Source organism: Prionailurus viverrinus, chromosome D3, assembly GCF_022837055.1.
Source record: "Prionailurus viverrinus isolate Anna chromosome D3, UM_Priviv_1.0, whole genome shotgun sequence".
Lineage (NCBI taxonomy): Eukaryota > Metazoa > Chordata > Mammalia > Carnivora > Felidae > Prionailurus > Prionailurus viverrinus.
Genome location: NC_062572.1, coordinates 42,539,064 through 42,564,080, shown reverse-complemented (window position 1 = coordinate 42,564,080; position 25,017 = coordinate 42,539,064). Strand labels below are relative to the sequence as shown.

Genomic DNA, 25,017 nt, shown 5'->3' with positions numbered 1-25,017 from the left:
TTTTTAATACAGAACAAGAAAGTCACACACATACACACAAAAGGATCATTTCAGGCAAGATTTCACCTCCCTTTGAAAGACAAAAGGGTCTTATGAGGTGGATTACCTCAGTGGTGCTAACCAGAAACTCCAGACTGACCTGTTAAGATTATATTCCTGGGGAAGGTTGAAATTGCAGTTAGGTTGAATAAAGTCAACCTTAAAGTCTTTTAAGTCCCTTAAAGTCAACCTTAAAGTCCCTTAAAGTCAACCTTAGTTCCTTAAGAGTGTCCAGTCATATATGAGTCTATGCAAACCTCTCTCAAATATGAAAATCCAATCAAAGCTTTGATAATATACCCAATATTTCCAATTGCGTGTCTTATTACAAGGAGACAGATTGTTAATGAACTTATACAAATAACTGTATTATCATGAAAAGAATACTCAAAAGAGTTTCCAAAATCTGGACCAGGTAGAAAAAGTAAATGTTTCATCATTGCTTATAAAGATATACTTTAGGAGTGTCGGGGTGGCTCAGTCTTGGTTAAACCTCTGACTCTTGATCTTGGCTCAAGTCATGATCTCATGGTTTGTGGGATGGAGCCCTGCCTTGGGCTCTGTGCTGACAAGTGCAGAGCCTACTTGGGATTCTCTCTCCCTCTCTCTCTCTGCCTCTCCCCCACCCAGATACATAAACTTTAAACATATATATATATATGTATATGTATATATATATATATGTATATATATATATACACACACACACACACACACACATATAACCAAATTGTTGTAAATCCTACATATCTTAAGACAAAGGTGTCCTTAAATCTGGAAAAGCAAAACATTAGACAACAGCATTTCAAACAACAAATCATAAAAAGTTATCATCCTCCTCAGTTCATTCAGTTCCATGTTACTAATTCTTATTATACTTGAATACAGTTTACTGTTAGTTTTGGAAATTCTTACCCAGTTCAGTTTTATGATCATAAAGTTATCAGAAATCTGTACTTGTCAAAAGCCCTTTCCTTACATCTCCTTGAAGATGAAGTATTTTTGCAGGAAACTATTGCAGAGTATCAGGGTAAAACAATAACAGTCTGTGAATGACAAAAGACTTGTAAAAATGTCCATTGTTGAAATCTGATTAAAGTTCACTGTAATGGAATTGACAAGGAAAGTTGGTTATTTCAGTAACATGGAATATTTTAAGATAATAAGTGAAATTATGACTGATAACACTATACCAAGATATATTAGACTTTGGGAATTTAGTACAATTTCTAGAAAACATATTTACATAAATACAATAGAAAGAAAGTTTAGTCTTCTTACTTGACAATACTTCCCGCATAATTTAACATATCAAATAAGCCTAATTAGTTTAGCATCTCTTCTTTTTCTGGAGAGATAACAAGTCTTTTGGGAGGTTCTAGAAGCCCTCCAGAAAATCTTAAAGTTAGTTTGAGGTTGAAAAGTTAGTTCGCTTTGGAGAAGTTTGTAGGAGTATCAAGAGGTTTTAAGATACTTTGTCAAATAAGATCATAGGTCACTGTGAAATAATACTTAGTTATCCATTTAACTATGGTGACAAAGACTTCACAGACAAATACAGAAAGTAAAATAGTTATAAGTAAAACTTAGCTCTTCTAGTAGAGAATGCTCAGCTTTCTTAAGTAATCAAAGACCTGATAAAAACAACACAGGAAATTATTTTAAGAAAACAAAATCTTTGCTTTCTAGGCAGATTACTTTTTTTTTTTTCAATGTTTTTGTTTATTTTTGGGACAGAGAGAGACAGAGCATGAACAGGGGAGGGGCAGAGAGAGAGGGAGACACAGAATCAGAAACAGGCTCCAGGCTCTGAGCCATCAGCCCAGAGCCTGACGCGGGGCTCGAACTCACGGACCGCGAGATCGTGACCTGGCTGAAGTCGGACGCTTAACCGACTGCGCCACCCAGGCGCCCCTAGTCAGATTACTTTAAAAGTTAAGAAAAAAGTTTGCTTAAATTTCTAAATAAGAGTGGACCAGTAATGTAAGAAAACTTTGCTCTATTAACAGAAAGAAAACCACATTCTAAGTTTGTACTAGCTTATTTTTTATATTAAAACTCTTTTACTTAATTAAATGTATTCTTTTTTTTTTTTTTTTTTTTTTTAATGTTTATTTGAGAGAGAGAGAGAGAGAACAGGGGAGGGGCAGAGAAGGAGGGAAGAGAATCCCAAGACCCTGATCCGGGGCTCAAACTCGCAAACCGTGAGATCATGAGCTGAGCCAAAATCAAGATTTGGACACTTAACCGACTGAGCCACACAACAGCCCCTAAATGCTTTCTAATCAGCCAACCCTGACCACACATAGAATGTGTTTCCCTTATTATTTCTAGCAATTTCAGTTACACATAGTAGAATTTTTAACCCTCGGAAACTTTTAATTTCTAGTGAAATCTAAGTAAGAATTTATAAATTATCTTTTCCATTACCATTATATGAATTAGCAGACTAATAAATACTTTTTTATGACTTTAAGAAACATGTGCTTTCTCACAGAAGATTTGTCAGAGCAGCATAACACATGTTTACTAGTAGACCCACATAGCTTTATAGTTCCTCTGTAAAAGGAAGTAAAAAGTGGATAAACCGATATTCAGTAATTAATGTTTCAGTATTTTATCTTATTTGGAAATAATATGAATAGTGAATGAATTTAACGCAACTCATCGTTTAACTTAACCTAGCAAAACTTTAAAGTTCCAGGTTAAAAAAAAAGATTTGGGAAAACTATTTAAAAATTCTCCTAAAAACTTTTTATCTAGTTTACATCCATTTAATATACTTGTTATTTACTGTGTTTATTTTGTAACATTTTTAAAGTTTATTTATTTATTTGGAGAGAGAGAGAGAGATGCAGAATGCCAAGCAGGCTCTGTGCTAAGACTCTAACTCACAAACCAAATGATTATGACCTGATTGAGATCAAGAGTCAGATGCTTAATTGACTGAGCCACCCAGGTGCCCGTTTACTATGTTTAGTTTACCCACCAAAAGTTTATTAAACAAAGTCACCCATCAGCCCAAGCTAATTTTTCTTGCTGACAAATTTTGTAACAGATAACATTAACTCATTTGATTGATAAGCCCAGGTGGAATAAGACTTGTATGTAAGTATTTTATTCAATGTTGATAACTCTTAAGGAAGGTTTATTTTAATTAAATCAACAAAGTTAAGCTAACTTAAGCACTTACGTGATATGCATTCAGAAAGCATTTGGGTTAGGGGTGCCTGAGTGGCCCAGTCGGTTAAGCATCTGACTCTTGGGTTTTGCTCAGGTTACAATCTCACAGTTCATGAGTTCCAGCCCTGCATCAGGCTCTGTGCTGACAGTGCTGAGCCTGCCTGGGATTCTCTCTCTCCCTCTCTCTTTGCCCCTCCTCTGCTCTATCAAAATAAAAAACTTAAAAAAAAAAAAAGAAAGAAAGAAAGCATTTGGGTTAGTTTCTATTATATTTTAACAATTTTTATGAATACTTTAAGCACTTATTTAAGTCCAGTTAAATAGAGCTTTTTTACAGACTAATTTTAGTAAGACCGTCCAGAGGCAGAAAATACCACACATCTATAACACACATATAATAGACACACATAAACATGTAAACAGAGACCTTATAACTTGTGTTTTTCATTTTTTTTCTTGATAAAAATTACCTTCCTGAAGTTGTACTTTAACATGTACATCTCAAAGGCACCAGGAAAGAATACAAGTTACAAGTCATTTAAGATAAATAGAGGAGGTTTGGGGATTGTTTAAAATAAAAATAGATGAATTTTGTATTGTCTCTAGGGCTGCATATCTAGTTTTGTAAAGAAGTGAGTAAATTTAAAGATCTAATTGGCTTTGTTCAACAGTTCATGAATCAGGCAGCATCCCATTTAACAAAGAGAAAAGAGCTTCAAAGGACTATAGAAAGGAAAGTTTTTAAAGGCAGGACAAGGAAGTCATAAACCAAAAAAGAGGATTATTTCAGGCAAAGTCACCTCCCCTTGAGGAACAAAATGGTCTTATTAGGCAGATTATTACCTCATTGGTGCTAACAAATTCCAGACTTGACCTGTTAAGATTACATCCCTGGGGAAGGTTGAAACTGCAATTAGATCTGGAGAAACAAAAACATAGTTATGAAGGAACTTGTCTATTCTTTTTTTTTTTTTTTTTCTTTTTTAAGTTTATTTATTTTGAGAGAGGGAGAGCATACAAGCAGGGAGGGACAGACAGAATCCCACTCAGGCTCCGTTCTCACAGCAGGACTCAATCTCATGAACCTTGAGATCATGACCTAAGCCAAAACCAAGAGTTGAACATTTAACCTACTTAGCCACTCAGGTGCCCTGGAGCTTGCTGTTCTTGATTACTGGTTGCATTCTTATTCTGTAGGCACCAGATACCATTGAAGATTTTTAAGAGAAAGCAGAACACCTGTGTATTTTTTTTTTTTAATGTTTCTTTTATTTTTGAGAGAGAGGGAGGGAGACACAGAATCGGAAGCAGGCTCCAGGTTCTGAGCTGTCAGCACAGAGCCCAATGCGGGGCTCAAATGCATCAACCATAAGATCATGACCTGAGCCAAAGTCAGACGCTTAACCAACTGAGCCACCCAAGTGCCCCAACACCTGTGTATTTTAGTAAGCCCACGATGTTGGCATTTTGAAGACTAAGTTAGAGGTACATGAAACTAGAGACACACAGTTAAGAGACCTAACAGTATCCTGAGTGATAAGTAAAGCCTCAAACCAAGGCTATTGCAGTGACAATGGAAAAAAGAAATATAAAGATTGAGACTATGTAATTTAGTGGTCTATTTGGATGTGAAGGTTAAGGAAGAAAGAAATTAAGAATGCAGGTGTCCACCTTTGGTATATGCTGTTAAAGGAAAAGAAAAATTAGCCATGACACTTAATGGTGGTAAGGTAGACTTTATTCAAGGGGGAGCTATTACAAAGAAGTTTTATAGTAGGTGAGAAACATTGGGCTTATCTCCAAGTACAACTGAAAGAAAAACTGGGAATTAATAACCAAGGAGTAGTGTGCAGATCAGTGGATAAAAATTTACTGAGGGAAATGCTAGGGTTAAGGGAGGATTCTGTCTAAACCGACCTAATAGGGTTTATACTGAAGCCAGGTCAAGGTGATCAGATATCAACTGGGAGATGTTGGAGAATGAGGAACCTGATTAGATATTGAGGTTAGGGATTCTGATTAAATTGTCTTAGCATGGTTCTTACTAAATCTGAACAATATAGAGGACAAACACAAGCCAGAAAGAGAGGTCAGGGGCACCTGGGTGGCACAGTCATTTAGGTGTCTGACTTTAGCTCAGGTCATGATCTTGCAGTTTGTGAGTTCAAGCCCCTATCGAGCTTTGTGCTGACAGCTCAGAACCCGAAGCCTGCTTCAGATTCTGTATCTCCCTCTCTCTCTCTCTCTCTCTCTCTCTCTCTCTCTCTCTCTCTGCGCCCATCCCCACTCATGCTCTGTGTCTCTCAAAAATAAATAAATATTTAAAAAAAGAAAGAAGAGTTCAGGAGAGCATGAATGGTTTGGTCAAGAAGAGGATCTTTCAGTGGTGATATTCTAGAACGTTGATAAAGAATACAAGAGAAGGGTATAGAAGAATTTCAGGCTGGGGTATGCTGAGTTTCAGGTCTCTAGGACATCAAAGTGGAGAATGCCCTGTAGGAAGTTGAAGTTTGGGCATAGTTGTAAATAAGTATCTCTTAGCATGTAGTAATTAAAGCCAGGAGATCTTTCAGGTGTGAAAATGAGAGAGAGACAGAAAGAGAGAGAAAGAGAGCTCTCACAAGTGAATAGATAAGAATACAGCAAAGATCAGAATCCTGGGAGAACATCCACTACCAAAGTACAAGCAGAGAAAGAGAAATCTGTAAGGAAGAATTAGAAGGACCTCTCAAAACTTAAAAGAGAAAACTAGGAGCTTCCATGGTCATAGAAACCAAGGAAGGGAATTTCAGGAGGGAGTGATCAGCAACTACAAATGTTAGATAGATATCTAATAAGATTAAGTCTGAAAGGTGTTCATTGACTTTAGTAATTGAGATGTTACTGGTGATATCTGCAAAAGCAACTTCGTGAAGCAGAGGAGCCAGAAAGCATATTATTATAGACTGAAGTTTAATGGTAGTAGAGGAAGATGCTGTAGAATATGAATAGTCTACTCTCTATGAACTACTACAAATTAGACTATCACAAAACTTTGGGTCTGAGGAAAGAAAATGGAATAATAGGAAGTGGTATATGGAAAAGGTTTTCATTTTTGTGCAGTGGGGTTTTTTGGTTGGGGAGGGAGTTGTTTGGTTTTAAAGATGAGTGCGTTCAGGGGCGCCTGGGTGGCTCAGTCGGTTGGGCATCCAACTTGGGCCCAGGTCATGATCTTGCAGTTGGTGGGTTCGAGCCCCACGTCAGGCTCTGTGCTAACAACTCAGAGCCTGGAGTCTGCTTCAAATTCTCTGTCTCCTCCTCTCTCTGCCCCTCCCATGCTCATGCTCTGTCTTGCTCTGTCTTTCAATAATAAATAAACATTAAAAAAATTGTTTTTAAGATGAGTGCATTCAAGGGAAAGATAGTAAAGTTTAAGAAATTATGATCAGGAGCGCCTGGGTGGCGCAGTCGGTTAAGCGTCCAAGTCCGACTTCAGCCAGGTCACGACCTCGCGGTCTGTGAGTTCGAGCCCCGCGTCGGGCTCTGGGCTGATGGCTCAGAGCCTGGAGCCTGTTTCCGATTCTGTGTCTCCCTCTCTCTCTGCCCCTCCCCCATTCATGCTCTGTCTCTCTCTGTCCCAAAAATAAATAAAAAACGTTGAAAAAAAAAATTAAAAAAAATATTCTTAAAAAAAAAAAAGAAATTATGATCAAAAAGGATTGATGGGTTTGAATATGGTTCATGAAGAAATATGAAGGCTTGGGGTCCAGAAAAGAGCTAAATGTGTTGCTTATCTTCATGAGTAAAATGGGTGTCCTGCATCCTGAAACTGACTGGAAGGAAGAAGGAAAGGTCTCAAACAAATATTTTGGTTGGGTTGACTGAAGGCAAGAAGTGATGGAATTCTATTCTAGTGGCTTCTGTCTTCTCAATGACAGAAGAAAAAAAATCATCTAATTAAAGTAACTAATGATATCTTCTTTGCTTATAAACTGCTGGACACTTGCTTATTGAATGAATGAGTGAATGAATGAATGAATGAATGAATGAAAAATACTAGAAGAAGTATGCCAAATATTAATAGTGGTTATTTGGGATTGTAGTATTATTGGTAATTGTTATTTTCTTTAAGCTTTTCCTTATTTGCCACCATGGAAATGTATATTTTTGTAACTGGAGAGGGGAATGTTCAGTTGATGAAACTTTGATAAAGCTTACATGGAAGGTAGAAGCTGCTCAGAGATAAGTAAACATGATTTTGACCAAACATGACAGCCTAGTGGAAGTCTGGTTATTTGGGTGTCCATTGGTCTTATTGCAGGTAAACTTAATGCAACAACTTGTTTAATTTAGTAGTTATTTCAGAAATAACATGTCTTTAGACTGGAAGTTTATAGTGTCAAGGCCAAGGGCAAATTGTCCCAAGATGTGCCATTTGGCATGCAGCTTATTTAGAGCTGAAAACATTCAAGGCCCAAAAGACTCAGAAACTTTGATCTCCATCCCCTAACTGCCTAAAAGAATTTAAAGGATCTGCTCCCAGAAGACAGCTATCACCACAGATAACTACAGTATAATATAAACTGGGGGTGGTAGACAGGGAGGAACTTAGCAAAGTCCCTTTGTTAAAATTCCTTTCTGTGTCCCATTGTGTCTGTGTGGCCCAGCAAACATTTGTTCAACAAACACTTACTCTTTTCATCTTCCCATGAATTGCTGTCCTTTTCTTGAAGTCCCAGGCCCCTACCCTTATCCTTAGTTCAGGATAACACTCATACTTCATTTTGCCTGTCTTTAGAATCTCATATCTTTGTGGATTCCCCATACATACGAAATTAAATTTGATTCTCTCCTGTTAATCGGTCTCATGTCAGTTTAATTCTTAGATCAGCCAAAAGAATTTTAATGGCAGAGAAAATTTTTTCCTGCCCAACAGTAGCTTCAGTAACTCCATCCTTTAAAATAACTTGAAAGTCAGGTGGTATAGAAAAGTCCTTGGAGTTAGTAGAACATGTAGTTTGGAGTTCGGGGCATATGCTGGTTGCATGATCCTAAGCGAATAGCATTTATTCTAGCCAACTCTTCTCATTTGTAAAATAGGAAAAGAATATTCCTTACCAACGGACTTTGATAATTGAATGTGAAGTATATGCAAGTTTTTTTAATAAATATGTAGTCATTTTACCATCCTATCTTTTACCAAATAACAATTGCTTCATTAAATTTTTCCCAAATATATATATAAACATAATTTTTTTATAACTTCATATATGTGTTGAATTGTTCTTTTAAGGAAGGATCCAGCAGGGCGCCTGGGTGGCGCAGTCAGTTGAGGGTCCGACTCTTGGTTTTGACTCAGGTCATGATCTCATAGTTCGTGAGTTCGAGCCTCACGTCAGGCTCTGCACTGATGGCTTGGAGCCTGCTTTGGATTCTGTCTCTCCTCTCTGCCCCTCCCCAGCTTGTGCTCGCTCGCTCTCTCACTCTCTCTCAAAAATAAATAAACTTAAAAAAAATATATCCAGCTTATTTATACATTTTGCTATATTCTGTTTCATGCAAGAAATACCTTCTTGGTCTAGCTGGAAAACGTTCCATATTAATTACTGGTATCACCTGGTATTAGCACTTGTTGACAGGAATTGAACTTTGGAAACACTTTTTTTTCTTTAGTTTTGGTTTCAACAGATCTTAAAGCTCAAAGTTTAATAAGACTAAATGTGGTTACTTTATTACTTTTTGGAAGGAAGCACTGACTAATAACCAGTTAGCAGACATCCAATGAAATCACTATTCATACTTCTCTTTTCTCCTAGAAAGTAAACAAATGGGAAACTAGATAGCTAACAAAATAGATCAAGTCTAAGTAAACCTAGACTTCAAAACTAGACGGCAAAACAACTTATATGTACTAATAAATTAATATTAAAATGTTAAGAGTATATGTAATATGTATAATATTGTTACAGTATAGAGCTTAAAGACACTCCCACAGCTACTAGTGGAAGAAGTTATTGGTATCATTATTTTACTGAGAATTAAGCCACATTTTTTATTCCTAACTAATGCCACTCTGCATTTAAGTATTATATGTTAAAAAACATAAGTTTTTTTGTTGTTGTTTGAAATTCCTCTTTGGGGAATAATAAATTTGGGGTATAAATGATAGGTGAGAATAACATGGTTCAGTTAGTAGACTTGATAATATGAAAGTTCTATAACTTATTAAGATGTTTTTGATGTATGGTTGTGATTTCTCAACCAAACTTTTTTTCCCCAAGTTAAATACAATGATAACAGAAAGCAGGAGAGGTGTAAGAACTCTGAAAGAAGAAGTTCAAAAGCTGGATGATCTTTACCAACAAAAAGTTAAGGTAAGAACTTTGTCATAGTCTATATAGGTGAGCCAAACTATGTCATAATATTTACATGTTCCGACATCTAACTGAATCTCTAAGCCATATCCTATAACTTGTGTTTTAGTCTCATCTTCCAAAGTTTATTTTAAAGAGTTATTTTGTTCTTTTAAAGGATTTTTTTCTGGAATTGGGCTGTTATATCCTAGAACATGTTTACTGTCTAATTAATATTTTAGACTTGCTTATAAGATTCTGCGTGCTTGTAAGACCAAAACATGCTTTAAAAATAATCTCTTCTACCTTTTATAGAGATTTAGTGTTAAGTACTCCTAAAGCATAAACCTCCAGTAAGGCCTGTGTATGTGGGATAGCCTGTAAAGAGTCATTGCAAACTGACTATTTTGACCAAATTTCAAAGACCATTTGTATGAAATCTAGAATGTGGGTTCATTTCCCACCACCTCTAATTCATCCCCTTTCTGGCCAGCATTTTACTTAGGGAAGCACTCATGTGACTGTTCATTACCACCTATCCAATTTAGGTGAAAATTTTAGTCATACCAATATTATTTACTTGGTTACACCAAAAAAGTAGCAGGAATTGAAAACTTATCTCTTGGCCTTGTACTGTATTATGTTTAGGGACTATACATTTTGTTAGGCAGGGTAAAATTTTTAGAAAATATGCCACGGTAATGTGATCTACATGTGAAATATGAGGCAATTGGTAATCATTTGTATATTTTCATATGTTCTCCATGACAGTACCTCAGTTTATTCTCTTAAAGCACTTCAGTGAAAGGCTCTCATATTTCATTTTGAGAAACCTAAGAATTGATGACCCTGAGCTCCTTTGCCTGTGCATAATTAATACACTTGTGAAATAAAAGTAGTATGAAAGTGACCCACATTTTTGCCTATATAAAAGGCCTTTTTGATGATCATAGGAAAAATTCAAATCAGTATCATAAGATTTCCTATAGTACATACTTGAAAATACTGCTGAGTGAATTCTATACAGGCCTGTTGAGAAGGTCACATTTAGATTGCACTTAGGTTGACACTATAAAATTCCCAACGGAGCATTTTAAAGTCTCTTACATGTAAAATAGTACACATTCTGAGAATACAAATGGTGATGCGACCTGATTTTTTTCAATGCTTTACATATATATGGTACGTGGAGTATACATAGTATATGGAGTATATAGAACTTGAGTATCACACACCACAAGGGTGGCTTTATCTTGATAGGAAGCTGAAGAAGAGGACAAAAAATGTGCCAATGAGCTGGAGTCCTTGGAGAAGCACAAGCACCTGTTGGAGAGCGCTGTTAACGAGGGCCTCAGTGAAGCTATGAATGAATTAGATGCTATTCAGCGAGAGTAAGTTTGTGTCACCAAGATTTATAATGTGTATTTTCAGGTTAATTATTTAACTCTTTACTAGATCTTCATTTATTTGCTTTGATTTATATTACAGAGCTATTTGGGGGAGAAGGAGTAATGAACAGTACTTACATGAAAGCAGCTTATAACTTGAGATACTGTCCCTAAACAAATATATTCTGCAACTATTATAAAAAATCATTCCTTTTTAAATGTTTTTATTTATTTATTTTGAGAGAACACATGCGTGTAAGCAGGGGAGGGGCAAAGAGAGAGGGGGAAAAATCCCAAGCAGGCTGCATGCTGTCCGCACAGAGCCTGATGCAGGACTCCATCCCATGAATAGATCATGACCTGAGCCGAAACCAGGAGTCAGATGCATAACAAGACTGAGCCACCCAGGTGCCCCAGGAATCATTTATTTTTAGATCTAATTAATAAATAACTTTTAAACCCTGAAAACAACATAAAATTTTAAATCAATTTAAATACTTTGGCTATTTGTTAGTATTTTTAAGATATGTATACTTTCTAGAGATCACATGTATTATATAGTAAACTATATACTATAAATCATACAATTGTTCTATAACACAACTTGTGTCCTCATAATAGGCATCACAAAATCATGCAATAAAAAATCAGGACTTACAGGAAAATTGGGATTAGGGCACAACACTCAAAATCTCTGTCAGTGACACACACACAAAAGATAGGAACCTAACAAAAATGTTAGCACAATTGTACACATTGTAAATGGTTAAGAAATACATAAATGCTATGATAAATATGACACTTTATCTTAAAAAGACTTGAAGTTTGCCTATGGGAATGAGCATTCAAAAGGTTGCAACTTGTAAATTATTGAGATGGGGTGGAAGGAGGATTACCTAAAATCAGATGGAAAGTTTTGTTGTTTTTTTTTTAATGTTTTTATTTACTTTTGAGAGAGAGAGAGAGAGTGAGTACAAGCTGGGGATGGATAGAGAGGCAGACAGAGGATCCGAAGCAGGCTCTGCACTGACAGACCTAGTGTGGGGCTTGAACTCACAAACCATGACTTGAGCTAAAGTCGGACACTTAACCAACTGACCTACCCAGGTGCCCCTCAGATGGAAAGATTTAACACCAGATGTGGATGCATGTGGCTCATCACACAATGCAATGAACTGACAGAGCTGGTACACACACACATTTGTGGGCTAATGTGTTTTGTGTATTCCTTTGCATCTGGATTCAGCTGAGTACAGCTTTCTACGTTCACTTAGTGTTTCTCAAGAAGGTAAAGGCATATAGGAATGCCTGGCTGCCTCCGTTGGAAGAGCATGCAACTCTTAATCTCAGGACTGTGCGTTTGAGCCCCACGTTGGGTGTAGAGAGTACAAAAATAAATAAATAAACTTAAAAAAAAAAAAGAAGGAAGGAAGGAAATGGCATAAGCAAATACAAATTTTGCATTATGCTCAAATTGCTACATAATATATCAGTCCAGTTGGAACAAATACATATTTCCAAACAAGCAGCATAACTGTATATATTATGTTACATTTCTTAGAAGTTCTTCATTATCAAATTACACACTGTCAAGTTTTCTCTCTTGGTTTCCCTTATTTTAAACCTTACATAGGAAAAGTTTTAGCCACATTGTTTATTAACAGTAACTAAAATAGCGACATCCCTTTTTCAAAGAATATTCTGCCTTTTTGTATATAATTCTCTCATGCAACCTATGTAAAATCAACATACCGAATAGGTAATCCATATGCTCTTTTTTCTAAAGTTTCAATAAAGGGGCCCTCAACTAAAAAAATTTCACTTTTAGGTTAGAAGTACAACCCTTCGGAAAATCATACCTCTTCATTTGCTTATTTGTAGTTTAGGAATAAAAACTCAGCTGAAGGGTTTTTTGGCTTGCAGTTTTTGTTTTTAATTTGAATTTGCATGCCTAAAGGTAAGACTCCCACTCCCCCATTCAAATGTATTTACTGCCTTGCCCCTGAAAGCATTTAAGTTTACAGTCTTTTTGGAGATTCAATTAAGACCATTTGCTCCCAGGTTTTATATGTTAAAGCGTGAGGTTTTGGTGCTGTATTGTTTTGTTGCTTGCAAAGGATCTTTGAAAATGTTTTTTGGTTTCAATGGTTGAGAAGCAAACAGCACACATACAATCACAACGTGGTCTTATTGAATATGAAAAGAAGTGAGCTAACTAGAACTGATACATTAAGTTTTTCCTAAGCAACACAAATAAGACTGTTTATTCTACAGATACCAACTAGTTGTGCAGACCACAACCGAAGAAAGACGAAAAGTGGGAAATAACTTGCAGCGTCTTTTAGAGATGGTTGCTACACATGTAGGGTCTGTAGAGGTAAGTGTATGAAGGTCTCCCCTACATGCTAAGAAAGCTTTTTAAAACGATATTTCCGTTTTGCTTCTACAGATACAAATGATAAATTGCATTTCTATGGAAAATATGTTCTAGTGAAAATTTATCAGAAGAATCTTGTTTAGTGGTATGGTAAGGGGACATCTGTGCATTTCATAAAGTAATCTGTTTTTTTCACATAAACAGCATATAATGATATTTATTATATCATGATGTGCCAAGCCACATTCTGCATACTGAAAACATATCAACACACTTTAGAATCCACTAAAATGAAAGAACATGTGTTATGACAAATATTTTTCCTCTCTGTTAATTTCATGTAGAGTACTTATAAAATATTGAATAGAGTACTTAGGAAACATGAAGCATAGCTTGAAAGTTCAACAATAACACTATTCCTCCAATCTGCTGTACGGAGTCCAAAAGCCAAGGCAAATGCTAAACTTTAAAATTCCTGGGTAGTTTTTTAGATGGCAATATATTTCCAATTGTGAATGGATTAAGAGGAAAAAAACTCATTATATCACATTGACAGTCTTCCATTTATTGAAAACAGAACATATGGTATTGTTACAGCAAATACGTGACACCCAGAAAGAGACAAGTGACACGTACTCGGAAAATCAGAAAAGACTGTTTATTTTGCACCAGTGCTAGCCCTGCGGAGTCACCTGCAAAGGCTGAGCCCTGAGCCCTGGTGCTGGCCTTCTTTCATGCCTGGCTAGCTTCTAGGCACTTGGAAACATTCTATTGGCTGCACCATGGGGTGGGGTACTATCGGTTGTACTACATGGGCAGCTGGCTGATGCAACTGAGGCAAGCAAGATTACAGAAGCCAAAAGCATGCAAGGGGAGTATCCAGCCTCAGACATCTGGCTGGCCCCTTTTTTATCTGCTCTTGCCCGCATTCCTTCTCATTACCCCCTCTTGATTCTCAGGCTTCTGTAGCCTTAGAGAAAATCAGTTTGTGGGGGGCAGGGAACCCCTTGCTGTCACAGGAAGAGGGGCAAAAACCATTCTGGCTTCTTCCTGCTGAACAGGGGCAATAAAGGGAGGGGTGTGATAGGTAGGGTTCTTCATCCAGTGGGGAGTAGTGACAGCTATAATGGTCCAACTGGAGCATCATCTGGAGTTTATAACTTCTAGGCCAGAGGAAACAAACCTGGTTAGCATGTTCAGAATATAAGGACCAAACAGGAGGGCTATGAAAAGCATTAGGAGAAGACCAGCTAAAGGGAGGATCCAGGATGCCCAGTTCCATATGTTGCTCCAAGAGTTCCATGAGTCTGCTAATTCTTGCCTCCGTTTGATGATCCACTCCCTTAGTTGTTGGGCCATATCTCTAACTATCCCTGATTGGTTAACATAGAAGCAGCATTCCTCATTTAGGAAGAGACACTGTCCTCCTTTTTCAGGAGTTAACAGGTCTAGGCCTCTCCTGTCTTATAAGACTACTGCTGCTAAGGAGTCTACTTGATCCTGTAAAACCACGAGACATTTGGCCACTCATTCTATGTCATCCATTAGGTCCTTGGATAATTTATGATAATAAGTGGTTCAGTTAATAGGGTAACATTTACAGTTGCCTGTGTGATTGGAGTGGCTGCTTAAAGGGGCGAGGGTCCTGTGGAAAGCAGAGCCATCAGGCTCTGGCCAGACTGGGATTGGTATCATTGAGGAGGCGATGAGTTGTACTCAACACCTAGTGCAGACAGGGATCTAAATCAAGTGGTCTGCCCAATTCAAGTCTAGGCAAAGGCCAATAGGTTGGGTTAGCAGTGATCCAGCAGGCATGGAGAACATCAGGGCAGGTTGGACCAGGCAGCCCCCAATAGCATCTTATTTTTATTTTTCCCATCCAGTAAGTTCTCCCATTCCTGTTAAGGTAGTGATCCTCCTGGCATTATAACATCTGTCTGGCATGTGGGGATAAACAATGGCACAGAGGCATGGTATTATCTCATCTTTTATGGTCAGAGAAGCAAGAGAAGGAATGGAAATAGGGAAGGGAATATGAGCAGAGGAAGAGATAGTGGAGTAATAGGGCAACCTGGGCCTGTAATATAGGGCTTTCCCTCATGGAGGCAAAAGACAGCAGAAGATCCTTTGACACATCCCTCCAGTCAGGGAGGAAGGTTCCAAGAGTGGCAGTGGTAAGTGGAGAAGATTCCTTTTGAGCATGTTAGGAACAGGTATATGTGCAACAGGGATAGGAGACAAGGCTGATTCAGCATTGGAGAGAATGGTTCCATCCTGAGGTAGGAGACAGTTATAAAGGCAGAGAATAAACATGCAGAGAAAGATATCAATCACAACTCAGATCATATACAGCTAAGGAGAATAAGGCATCCTGATACTAATAAGTAGAGGAAGGCTAACAAGGGTTTGTGACTGAGGTGCCAATCTGCAGGAATAACTTGTGTTGGCCCCTACAGCAAAGAGTATAGCAACAAGTATGGAAAGAGAAATAGGGATGACAATGAAATTTGAGAGAACGAGTTGCTGTAATTCATTTAGGTCACTTCATGATTTCCTTAAGCTTCTGGTTATAGAGTGTTCTCAGGTGTTGGCTGCAGGCTGCTTATCGTCTGCCATCTTCTTAAGGGTGATCTGTAGAGGACTTTTCTGGTTAGCAGTTACTTTCCATTCCAAGTGGTTATCAGGTAACAGATGGGCTGCCTCTACTCGTGAACGGTGGATCCAGGCAGTTAGTCCTGCAACCTTGAGGGCTATGGGCATGGTTAGCACAACTAAATAGGGTCCCTTCCAGGTAGGTTTCATTGGTTCCCTTTGCCGATCTTTTATCCAAACCTGATCCCCAGGTTTTTGAGGGTGTACAGTTGTTCCTAGGGAAATGGGTATCTTGTCTGTCACCCATCTATGTATCTCAAATATAGTTTTTCCTAACCCTTTTAGTTGTTTTTGTATTTCCAAATTCCCTAGCTCTGTCAAGTCTCCCCTGAATTTGACTAGTAGGTGGGGTCTTCTGTATAGGATCTCAAATGGGGAAAATCCTATTTTTGTCTGTGGTGTACAGCATATACGGAGAACTAGGAGTAGTATATCTGGCCAGGGCAAGTTAGTTTCCTGACATAGTGTGGCCATGGCTAATTAAGGGTCTGGTTCACACATTCCACTTTCCCTGAACTCTGGGGCCGGTAGGCTGCATGTAAGTTCCATTGGATACCTAGGGTTTTGGACTTGTTGCAGCACCTCGGGCACAAAGGTTGGGCCGTTGTCTGAGCCTATGGTTAACGGCATTCCATGTCTGGGAATGATACCCCTTAGCAGAGCATTAGTTGCTTCTCTTGCTTTTTCGGTGCATGTAGGGTAGGCCTCAACCCAACCTGAAAATGTGCAGATGAATACCAGAAGAAATTTATATCCTCCAATGGGTCTTATTTTGGTAAAGTCCACCTCCAAATCTTCAAAGGATGCTTGACCACAGCATTAGATTCCCATGAGCCCATTAGGGCCTTATTTAGCGTTATTTTGAGCACAGGGGCAGTGTTGAGAGATCGAGGTACAGAGGGATGGGAGTCGAGCAATTACATAGTAACAGTTACATAGTAACAGCTCAGTAAGATTTCAAGGGCGGTTTTTCCTAGGCGGGTGAGCTCATGCTTTCGGGAGAGCCACCTGGTGGGCTAGCTGTTCCCATATATATACTCTTTGGTCTAGAAGTACCCACCATCTTTCTTTTGTCTGGCTTCCCTTTTCCTGTTGTGCCCATTTTGTTTCTTGGATTGTGTACCTTGGGGAAGTTGGCAGTTCCAGGACCAGCATGATTTTCGAAGGTGTTCTTTGTTCTCCTGCTGCTTGTTTAGCTGCAACATCTGCCCATCAGTTACCTTCTGCCACTGAGTCTTTTTCTCTTTCGTGTCCCTTGCAGTGAATGACTGCTACTTCCCTTAGTTCCCAGACTGCACTTAATATTTTCAGGATTTCTTCCCGATTTTTTATTTCTTTTCCTCCTGCAGTCAAAAGTCCTCTCCTTGTAGAGAGCCCCATGTATATGTAAAGTGGCAAAGGCATAGCGCAAGTCAGTGTGTATGTTGACCCATTTGTCTTTACTGAGTTCTAGTGTTCTTATTGGGGCCCACAGCTGCTCTTTGGGCTGACCACCCTTGTGGAAGGGCCTTTGCTTCTATGACCTCAAAATCAGAGATTACTGCATAACCGGCATGTCTTTTGCCTTCATTCATGAAGCTGCTGCCATCAGTGTACAGGATGAGGTCAGGATTTTGTAAGGGCCTGTCTGATAGTTCGGGTCAGCTAGAATATACTTCATCAAGTACCTCTAAACAATCATGCTCTGGGGGCCCCACCACTGCCAGCAGGAAAGTGACAGGGTTTAGAGTTTTTACGGCTTCCAGTCTTATTCATGGGTCTTCCTATAGTAGTCCCTGATATTGTGTCATCCCAGCATGAGTTAGCAAGTGTTGCCCTCTGGCATTCATCATGGTAATAACAGAATGGGGAACCTTAATATTTAGGTTTTGTCCCAACATGAGTTTATCTGCTGCTTTGATTAAAAGTGTGGTGGCTGCCAGGGCCCTCAAACAGGGTGGCCATCCTACTGCAACTGAGTCAGTCTGCTCTGAAAGGTATGCCACTAGTCTTTGCCAAGGTCCAACGAAATTCCTGGGTGAGAACCCCCAGGGCTACCCCATTGCTTTCATGTACGAACAGGTTGAAATCTCGTAGTACATCTGGGAGTCCCAAGGCTGGTGCCTCTGTAAGTTTTGTTTTTATGGTCTTGAATACCTCTTCTTGATTAGGGTCCCAAAAAAGGGGTGCCCTTCCTTCCCCCCTTTAGTGCTTCGTATAGAGGTCTAGCCAACTCCGAGAACCCTGGGATCTATATTCAACAGAATCCTGCTGCTCCCAGGAACTCTCGGATCTGCCCACGGGTAGTGGGAACTGGAATGGCACAGACTGCCTGTTTCCTTTTGGCTCCCACCATCCATTTACCTTGGGTAATTTTGAAGCCCAAATACTTAACTTCCTGTTGACAGATCCATGCCTTTTTCTTTGATACCCGGTATCCCGCCTCTGATAGTAGCCTGAGTAGGGCCCTGATTCCTCCCAGCTTTTGGTTTGCATGCACCTGGCTAGCAGGAGATTGTCCATTTATTTATTGGAGGAGTCCCATCCTGGAAACCTGGCTAAGTCAGATGGCAGCGCCCCACAAGTTTGGTGAATTTTTGAATCCTTGTGGCAGCCTAGTCCAAATGAATTGTTCCTGTGCCCCTGTGGTAGGGTTTTCCCATTCAAAGGCAAATAGGGGTTGACAATTAGGCCTTAGCTAGAGACAGAAGAAGATGTCCTTTAAATCCAGACATGTGAGCCATCCTGCCTCAGAGGGTATGAGTCCTAGTAGAGTGTATGGGTTAGGCAACCCTGAATGCAGTGTGATGACTGCTTCATTAATTGCTCTTAGGTCCTGTACAGGGTGGTAATCATTTGTCCCAGGCTTTTTCACAGGCAGCAGGGGAGTATTCCATGGGGACTGACATCATTTTATAAGTCCCCATTTGAGTAAACTGTCCAAGTGTGTCTTGATCCCCAGGTGTTCCACCCGTGGGACCATATATTGGTGTATTTTGACTGGTTGAGTCCCTGGCTTTAGGTCAGTTAATATTAGGGGGTGGTTTTTTTTGCCAGACCAGGGTGGTTTCCTTCTGCCCAAACTGAAGGGAATTCAGCTTCTAGCTTGGGGGCCACAGTTGGCTCACCAGGAGGGGAAGTGTATAATCTCCATTCCTCTTCTCGTGGAATCATCAGGGACAAAATCATGGGCTGGGTCTTTTCATTTAGGCACAATTGTTTCTCTCTATCCAAGGTGAAGGCTATTCCTGCACCCAACTTGTCAAGGAGGTCTCTACATAACAGTGAGACCAGGCAGTCAGGTAGATACAGGAATTCATGAACTGCTTGGTGACCACCCAGCTGGCATTGTTGGGGACCACAAAATGTCCTTTGGGTTTGCATCTCAGTGACTCCTATGATGGTGACTTCTCGACCAGACAGAGGTGCCACCTTCTGTGTCACACAGAGTGTTCAGCCCCAGTGTCGACCATGAAGTCTATTGTCTAGCCTTGGGCTTCATTTTGACCATGGGCTCATGGGGGTCCAGTGGGATAAAGCCAGTTTTTCCTAATCAGAGTCCACTCCTGCCAGTCCAATCAGGTCAGCCTTGTGTGGTTCTGGTTAGTAGTGGCAGGCTGGAGCAGAAGTTTTTGGTTTTCCCTTTTGGCATTTGGGGCATTCATTTTTCCAGTGTCCAGAGTCCTTGCAGTAGGCACATTGATCCTGTTCCCGTGGTGCCCTTCATTTTTGTTCTTGAATCCCTTGTGGTTTCTGTGGGGCCCCTTCTAGAGGGGATGGTCGCCCCAAGGCTGTGACCAGCAGAGCTGCCTTTTGTTTCATTCTTTGGTCTGCCTCCTTTCTAGCAACTCAATCCCAATTTACAAAAACCTTGTTGGCAATTTTCAGTAGTTCAGTGGGATTCTTTCTAGAGAATCCTTCCAATTTTTGGAACTTCTGTCTAATGTCACTTTGGGCCTATCCCATGAAGGTAGTATTGACCATGTGCTGGTTTTGGGGGGCTTCTGAGTCAAATGGAGTGTAAAATCTGAAGGCTTCACGTAATCTTTCATAGAAGTCAGCTGGACTCTCTTCTGCTTTTTAGGACCTCAGATACCTTTGCCATGTTGGTGGGCTTTTGGCCCCTGCTTTTACCCCTTGGAGGGAGGCAAGTCAGTATCTTTCTAATCTGGCCCTTCCCACTTCTGTGTTGGGGTCCCAGCAGGGTTCTCTTCGGGCATAGCCTCCCATGCCCAAGCCTCAAAGTCTAGTTGTCCATCTGGTGCCTGAGTCTGGAGCCTTTTTCTGGCTTTGGTGACTATTCATTGGTGCTCTTCTGTGTTGGAAAGGGTGAGCAGAAGCTGCTTACAGTCAACCCAAGCAGGGAAGTGAGACTGAAATATGAATTCTAGGAAGAGGTTGTTTTATCTGCCTGGCCACTCCCCTCATGGGGATTAGACATCTCTTAGCATTGGCAGGTCAGTATAAAACCCCTGACTTGGATCCTGCCTTGAGCCATATGAGGTCATCGGAATTTCACGGTAGGACCCACTCAAGCTTTGTAGCCAAAACCGTGGAGCACAGGCATTCAACACACACATTCAGACAGATTACAGACTTCCACCCAAGACTTTCCTGTTCTTTGTCGTACCTCTGTCGCCTGGGAGGTGATCAAGCTCCCCTTTCACCTCTAGAGTGAGCCTGAACTCACTCTGATGTCCCCGGGACACTTACTGATTTGACATCCTGAAACAGGCCTTTTCTATTCCCCTGGAGTCCGTTCAAGCGCAGTGGTGGCTGGCTGTTGTCAGGCCCGGCAAGGGTCGGGGTCCAGTGAAATCACCGGTGGATACACCTTCCTTTCCGTTACACGGGCTGGTGATAAGTGGCCTCTCCGCTGGCCTCCAACAGTGGTGGCTCAACAGGCCAGCGTGGCTGTCGACTTCCTGGCCAACGCACCAAAAATGTTACAGCAAATACTTGGCACCCAGGAAGAGGGAAGCAACATGCACTCAGGGAATCAGAAAAGACAGATTATTTTGTACCAGTGCCAGCCCAGCAGAGTCCTCTCCAAAGGCTAACACCTGAGCCCTGGTGCTGGCCTTCTTTTATGCCTGACTAGCTTCTGGGTACTTGGAAACATCTTATTGGCTGCATGGGGGGGTCACTATTGGTTGTGTTATGCAGACAGTTGGCTGATGCAAGAGGCAAGCAAGATTACAGAAGCCAAAAGCATGCAAGAGGAGTGTCTGCTTCAACATCTGGCTGGCCCCTTTTTTATCCTCTCTTGCCGGCTTTCCTTCTCAATATCCTACCTCCCCTCCTTTCTGCTAAAAGACATTGATCTGCATTTTCTTGTTTGCCAGTGCTCTTCACTTTCCTAAGAACTAGGAAAAACATGCTGGATCCTACATCACAAAACCTGGATTCTACCTACTTCTTCCTAATTCAGCCACTTAATGGTTCTATAGCCTTCCATGGATTCTTTTTCAACCAGTTAATTTGTTAAATTTTAACCAGAGACCAGAAAACTATTTGAGTAATTACTTTCTCATTCTCCAAAGGATGATGTATAATAGGTGCCTAAAAGAAAAATTCATTCACAACATATAATGGTTGGCACATAATTGGCAAGTATGGAAAGAGCACATAAGTCTACCAATCATCTTTAAAACCTAATATGGGGAAATTTTACAATTGGTGAAGTTTGAAGAAAACAGGAGTTTGTATCTAATGGTATCTTTAGAAGGAATATTTTTCCTCTGGGGCAAAGCATTTCTTTGAGCAGTTGCTGGTTGGAGCCTCATGTAGGTCCTCATGTGGCTTGGTATTCTAGACTAGGAGACAGCAAACTACATATAGTCCACAAGCCAAATTATTTGGCCCTTTTCGGGAAGAGGTTTCTGACTCCTGTTCTAGACTCCTTCCTTCTTGAGGGGCACAAAATCTTTTTTGTCTGTTTAGATGCTCAAAAATTGTTGTTAAGCTATAATAACTAATCCATTGTAGTATTGATGCATATAAACCAATCTCTCTGATTCAGAGTACAGAAATAGATGATGAGCAAAGACAAACTGATTTATGAGAGAGGTACTATTGCAAACCAGTGGGGTGAAATGAATTTTTCAATTAACGGAGTTGGGATTCCTACCTTAAACCCTAGAAACAAATCACTTCAAGATGGATTAAGAAATTAACGTGAGGCTAAATTTTTAACTTTTAGAAGAATTACGGGCACTATATATACACCTCAGGAGTTGTAAAGAAGTTCTTAAATTAGACACAAGGAGTACAAACCACAAAAGAAATTATTTATAAATTCAGCTTTGTTAAAATTAAGATCTCTATATCAAAACATAAAGAGTGGAAAGGTAAGCCACAAAACAGTAGATGATATTTTTTAAACAGCTTAATAAAGGGAGGCACCTGGGTGGCTCAGTAGGTTGTATCCTGACTCTTGATTTCAGCTCTGGCTCGTGGATTCAAGCCCTGTGTTGGGCTCTGCGCTGACAGTGTGGAGCCTGCTTGGGATCCTCTCTCTGTCTCCCTCTCTTTCTGCCTCTCCCCTGCTCATGCAGTCTTGCTCTTGCTCTCGCTCTCGCTGTCAGATAAATAAAGGGAAGTGGCACCTGGGTGGCTCAGTCAGTAGAACGTCTGACTTCAGCTCAGGTCATGATCTCGCAGCTTGTGAGCCCGACATCTGGCTCTGTGCTGACAGCTTGGAGCCTGGAGCCTGCTTCAGATTCTGTGTCTCCCCCTCTCTCTGCCCCTTCTTTGCTTGTGCGTGCTTTCTCTCTCTCTCTCTCTCTCTCTCTCTCTCTCTCTCTCTCTCCCTCTCTCCCTCTCTCCCTCTCTCCCTCTCTCTCTCTCTCAAAAATAAACATTAAAAAAAATTTTTAATAAATAAAGGGAAAAAAACAACTAATAAAGAATTAACATCCAGATACATAATGACCTCTGGAAAATAAGTGCAGAAAGTGGGCAAAAGACTTGAATGGGAATTTCACAGAAAGCTAATATGGCCAATAAACATATGAAAAGATACACCACTTCCCACCCTTAAGAAATTGGCAAAAAAAAAAAAGTTTGAGAATACTAAATGCCAACAAGAATATGGAGAATTGCAAGTTTTTATTTATACTGCTCAGGTTTTAAATTGATGTTAACAATTTTAGAAAACAATTTGGCAATAAAATGGTACAGTTCCATTCTAGGTATTTAATTAAATTTTTACACTGTGTGCTGGGGTACTGTACTACGTTGGCTAGTATTCCCCCCAAAATTCATGTCTATCCAGAATCTCATAACATGACCTTATTTGAAAATAAAGTCTTTGTGGATGTAGTAGTTAAGACGAGGTCATACTAGATTAGAGTAGGCCCTCAATCTAGGGACTAATGTCCTTATAATAGTCCATGCGAACATGGAGGCAGAAATTAGAGTGACACACCTGCAAGGTAAGTATTACCCAGAACTGCTAGAAGCTGGTAAGAGGCAAAGGATTTTTCCCTAGAGCCTTGAGATAGAGTGGCCCTGTCAGCATCTTGATTTTGGACTTTAATCCTCCAAAACTATGAGAGAATAAATTCCTGTTGTTTCAAGCCATCTAGTATATTATAATTTGTTACAGTATAATTGAAATAGTAAGAAAACAACCCGGTTATTGGCAAGTACACACACCATATCAAAAGCATTAAACCATCATTCACATGAGAAAACACCCTATATTAGTTTCCTGTTGCTGCTATAACAAATTACCCCAATTTAATGGCTTAAAGCAACACAGATTTATTTCCTTATATTTCTGGAAATCAGGAGTATAAAATGGGCCTCCCAGGCTACAATCTTTCTAGAGACTCTAGAGGGGAATCTGTTTGTTTTTTTCCATTTTCTAGAGCCAACTACACTCCTTGGCTTGTGCCCTTTTCATCTCCAAAGCCAACAGCACAGCATCTTCTATCCCCTCTGACCTCTCTTCTGTCTTTATATTTTCTCTCTGACTCTCACACTGCTGATTACCTCTTACCAGGACCCTTGTGATTATATTGGACCCACCAGGACAATGCAGAATAGTCTCCTTTTCTTAATATCCTTAACATAATCACATCTGTAAAATTCCTTTGCTGTGTAAAGATAACATATTCACAGGCTCTGGGGATTAGGCCATGGACATCTTTGAATAGGCTGCTATTCAGTCTACCATACCTGGGAACAAATAAAAATTCGTTTGTAGTAAAATGGATAAGTAAATGTTGATATATTCATGAGTAGAAACTATATAGCAGTACATAAATAAACTGAAACTATCTGCATTAACATCAGTGAATCAAAATACTGGGTGGAAAAAAGTCAAAGAATATTATATTTAATATCATTCAGTAAATATGAAGGTTAAAACCAGGTACCACTAAACTAGTATATTGTTTAGAGTTACATACGTACATATCTGTGTGAGGTGGAGGGTAAAGTATAAAGAATAGCAAAGCACTGTTCAGGAGAGTGTTTGGCTCTGGGGAAATGATTAGGAAAGGGCATAAAAGGAGATTCAAGAGCATCCCTTTTACTCCTGCCCTTAACAGTTGTTACATGCTTGTTTGTACACTTCACAATTAAATTCTTTGAAAGAAATTAATGTTTTTTATATTAACAATTGTTTATTGTTTCTACTAGAAACATCTTGAAGAGCAGATTGCTAAAGTTGATAGAGAATACGAAGAATACATGTGTGAAGATCTCTTGGAAAATATTAGAGAGATTGGAGACAAGTATAAAAAGAAAGCAGCTCTACTTAAGGCTTCTGATGAATGAAGATAAAATTAAGCAAGAACTTTATTAACAAGTGTAAATTTTTAACTGTCCTTTGTAGGTTCGAAAAATCTCTTAACATATCCTATACCCCTCCTTACAATGAAGTCTCATGACCATATCTTCCCAAGCCTGTGAAATATTTTTATATCTTTTATAAACCTAGTTTATTAATTTAAAGTATGTATAACCTGAAATTATGATAACTTGTTGGATTGTTGTCTTTAGGTGTGAAAGACTAGTTGTATTATGTACCCAGAGTTAATAAAATTACATCAATAAA

The 25,017-nt window shown here is 39.5% G+C and overlaps 1 protein-coding gene across 2 annotated transcripts in view; it reads left to right on the top strand.

Moving 5' to 3' along the window:
* Positions 1-25,017, top strand: part of NDC80 (NDC80 kinetochore complex component) — a 61,069-nt gene extending 36,052 nt beyond the window's left edge. For both annotated transcript variants that reach the window (XM_047828321.1, XM_047828322.1), the window contains exons 14-17: positions 9,483-9,575; positions 10,815-10,945; positions 13,217-13,319; positions 24,600-25,017. In XM_047828321.1, the coding sequence (XP_047684277.1) occupies positions 9,483-9,575; positions 10,815-10,945; positions 13,217-13,319; positions 24,600-24,737 (465 nt within the window). In that variant the 3' untranslated portion in view covers positions 24,738-25,017. The remainder of the gene's footprint in view (positions 1-9,482; positions 9,576-10,814; positions 10,946-13,216; positions 13,320-24,599) is intronic.